The sequence below is a fragment of the Hippocampus comes genome, unplaced genomic scaffold, assembly GCF_001891065.2.
Source record: "Hippocampus comes isolate QL1 unplaced genomic scaffold, H_comes_QL1_v1.1 scaffold249, whole genome shotgun sequence".
NCBI classification, from domain to species: domain Eukaryota; kingdom Metazoa; phylum Chordata; class Actinopteri; order Syngnathiformes; family Syngnathidae; genus Hippocampus; species Hippocampus comes.
The window spans coordinates 277,987-282,118 of record NW_017805035.1 but is presented as its reverse complement, the minus strand read 5'-3'; the positions used below and the strand labels follow the sequence as shown (position 1 = coordinate 282,118).

Below are 4,132 nucleotides of genomic sequence, written 5' to 3'. Positions count from 1 at the left end.
GGGGGGGCATATCGGATGGGAGCGGTCCTGCCGGGGGACTGTGGGGCCTTTTATACATGCCAGTAATATTGATTATTGATCACTACTCCAACTTGTGTTGATTATTGATTGTTTATTTGTCTTTTGGAAACTCAAATGAATGTGGGACGATTGTGCCATTCATCAAAAGGGCATTTTTTTTTATATGAAGCTGTCACCGGTAGAAAACAATTTAGAATTTAGCTTGCGACCAAAAGAAATATAGTGGATGTAAAAAGTCTACACACCCCTGTTCAAGTGCCAGGTTTTTGTGATATAAAAAAAATGATACATGATAAATCATCTCAAAACGTTTTTCAAGTATGAATGTGACCCATCCATAACAACTCTTAAATACTTTTGAGAGAAGAAATAGATTTAAAAAAAAAAATCAACTGAGATAAAGTACTTGCAAAAGTGTGCACACCCTCTCACAACTGGGATGCGGCTGTGTTCAAAATTATCCTGTCACGGGAAAATTAATGTCAAATGTGAGTCAGCACCCACCTGCCACCATTCAAACCATTGCCAACTAACCCAAATAAAGTTCAGATGTTCTAGGTGGCTTTTCCTGATTTTACTTTTTATTTACTTTCTAGCAGGAGCTTGTGATAACACTGACTGCTATTTTGAACATTTCCTTCTTCAACAAATAAAACAAATTTGATGATGATAGATATGAAATAGTGCTTTGACAATAATAATAACGACAATGATAAAACGCTTGGAGGCAAAAAATAATAACATTGAAAAAACTTACAACCACGCCCAAGCTTTAAATAACAACACATTACAAATTAAAGTATTTTTGATCAGGATTGTGCTTGTATATCATGCAAGAACATTGATGCAGCTGCATTCAAATTTAAAAAAAAAAAGCACTTTATAAAGTGCGTATGTTGCAACACTGCAAACTCCAAGCACCGTTTCACATATGTAGCATCATTTTAATGATTCATCAAAACTCCACCTCTCGTGCTTTTGGATTACATGAGTTGGTGTGCCTAATGAAGTGTCCTCCAAGCGCGCATGATACATAAATCTTCGAGTAAAGAGTCTCTACGGGAAGGTTTGAGCTTGTTACCTGAGACAAGCACAAAACAATGAGTGAGTTATTTGGTCAAAGCAGGGATATGTCCCTGGAGACCTCCCTGCCCCCGCCCTTTACCCCCTTCATTGGGCAAACTACGCCCTCCCTCCACCCCCTCACTCATGCCAGTTTAATTAGGCTCGAAGGTCATAAAGTTTAATTAACAAGGGAGTCGGCGAGTTCGTCGTCTGCCCCCGCAACGCAGACGACCCGGCACTGGGAAGCTTCTGTCGGATTCCCTTGTGCGCGCTCTCGTCTTGAATTTAAACAAATGTGACGTAACCCAACGTGATGCCATCAGGAGCAGGACACAGGAAGCGTTTTTTTTGCAGGTCATGACCGCAGTAGGAAGGAAGTTTTCGTTCCCGACCGAGCAATTTTCCTCTTACGCGCACATGTGCCTCCCGCTCGCCCGTAAAGCTTTTGTGTTTCCTGTGCTTGCTTCAGGTTACGTTTTGCCACCGCGTGTTTTAAGACCCACAAGACCATTCAAATGTCACTGGCGAGAATTTAGTGGAATGCTCAAAGTGACTCACGTGGAACGCTCAAACTGACACACTTTTCTTTTAAAATGCTCCAAGGTATGTTTTGAGACCCTTAAGACATCAAAACTGTTTCACAGGCTTGTACTGTGAATTGTTCTCTCAAAATGTGTCGCTGTGTATTGGGGGTGGGGGGCGGGGGTACGAACAAGGTATATGTGGTTGACTAAGTCACATCTGTAATTTTTGGCTTGTGTTTTAAGACCCTTAAGACCCATTTTCATATTCCTGGTTAAGATTTAGTAGAATTCTACAACTGACTTACTGCTGGAACGGTTTCAATCTTTTGGGTCATGTTGCGTTGGAGGAATTCAATTTAAAAACAAACTTTTGAAGTCAAGAAGAGTGCCACAAAATTTGTTACCGTTCATTCATTCTTTGCTTTAAGACCCTTTAAATGTCACAGATTAGGAATTGGTCTAATGATTACTCTCCCTCGCTGCTCATATGTGGATCGTACGAGTCTTCAGAATTGTGTCAAAACAAACTTTGGATGGGAAAGAAAAATTTCAGAAAAGATTTGGAATATAGAGCCTGTGTTTTAAGACCCCTGCGACTCCTCTAATATCACAAGTTAGAATTTGGTGCCATGATTACCGTGAATCCTGGATCGCTTTGTGAAAAGATGTTGACTTTTGTTGTTGATGATACAAAAAAAAAAAAAATCGGATACAGTAGACTAACACACAGACATTTGACACCCTAACTCCTCATTCGAATGTTTTCGAATGTTTCCAGGCACAGAGGCCAGCTGTGAGAACGAAGGCGAGGTCCTGCACATCCCCAACATCACCGACAACCCTTGCATCACCTGCGTCTGCCTGGTAACACCCCTCCACTTCTTCCCCGGTGATGTTTGTCGTGCTGATTATTGATCCGCCAGCTTGTCCCCTTATCAGGCTTCAAGACGGGACTTTGTCTCGTCGAGTGTTTGCGTTGCTCCTTTCACAACTGAGCAAACGTGAGCTTTACCACAAGTCAATAGCGGGACGCTAGCGTGTCAGGATGTGAATGCGCCTGAGTAGTGTCAGGCTGCCTTTGAGGGTGACGGTAGCGGGCTTTGCGTTTGCGTTTCGCAAGTATGGAAACTGGCAATATCATTAGAGTGATATGATACTGCTTGATTTTTTTTTTTATCTGATGACATGACCTTGAACATTTATATAAAAGACATTGCATTTCGTATTTTTTGTGTCGACCTCAAAAGTCAAAACTCAGGACTCTTGAGTAGTGTCAGGCTGCCTTTGAGGGTGACGGTAGTGGGCTACGCGTTTGCGTTTCGCAAGTATGCAAACTGGCAATATCATTAGAGTGATATGATACTGCTTCATTTTTATTTTTTATCTGATAATGACATGACCTTGAACATTTACATGAAAGACATTGCATTTCGTATTTTTTGTGCTGACCTCAAAAGTCAAAGCTCAGGACTCTTCTGTGAAAACAAATTAGACGACTGAAATAAATATTTCAGACTATATAAATATTTTTAAGCCAATAGGCTGTAACATAAGGAAATTCATTTCCAGTTTCTGCTTTGTGTCCTGTTTAGCTGTGTAGCGAAGTGTAAGACATTCATTCAATCACCGGCTATTTTGCCGTTCAAATTTGTTCTCTTCACTTGGATCCAGACGCTACGCTTAACAATTAGCATGGCTTCTCTGTCTATCTTCGTCATCCCTTCCTGAGAATGATACTTGTCAAAAGTGCAGCATATTTGCTGCCACGGAGGCGATAGCTCACTTAAGAGCGATTCCGTGTGTCCTGTTTAGCTGTGTAGCGAAGTGTAAGACATTCATTCAATCACCGGCTATTTTGCCGTTCAAATTTGTTCTCTTCACTTGGATCCAGACGCTACGCTTAACAATTAGCATGGCTTCTCTGTCTATCTTCATCATCCCTTCCTGAGAATGATACTTGTCAAAAGTGCAGCATATTTGCCGCCACGGAGGCGATAACTCACTTAGAGCGATTCCACAGTGTTTAGCCGAACTAGCTAGCCATCCGAAGCTCGTTGCGAGCGAGCTAGCTAGCTATATGTGCCCCCATGTTGATGCACACGCTTCCAGCCCACAGCGAAGATTTTAGGGACTGTCTCGGCAGTACAATTACTGGAAAAAATACAAAATAAAATCCTGTGATGTCAGTTTTGCCATTCACTGCGTTTTGATGAGACGCAATATTCAAATTTAGACACTCAAGCTGTGATTCCAAACCGCTTATTTCGAGCCTTGACATCCTGTACGCATACGGAAACACTCCAGAGAAACACAGTTCACATGAATGAACACAAGAATAAACAGCGTAAATGCGCCGGAGTTAGCGTAAATGCTAGTAGCTATGAGTCAAACCGTTAAGAAGTTCAAGTGAAAATCCCAGTTTATTTCCTGTAACTAACGCCAATGTTTCTGCCGTCACGGCAACATTGTTGCCACGGTTACAACAGCATTCTCGTTCTTATCAGGTCGGCATCAGTTAAAAG

General features: G+C 41.7%; 1 protein-coding gene across 1 annotated transcript in view; it reads left to right on the top strand.

The window, feature by feature from the left end:
* Positions 1-4,132, top strand: part of bmper (BMP binding endothelial regulator) — a 22,596-nt gene that overhangs the window by 3,078 nt on the left and 15,386 nt on the right. The window contains exon 2 of the mRNA XM_019863748.1: positions 2,389-2,474. Coding sequence (XP_019719307.1) covers positions 2,389-2,474 — 86 coding nt within the window. The remainder of the gene's footprint in view (positions 1-2,388; positions 2,475-4,132) is intronic.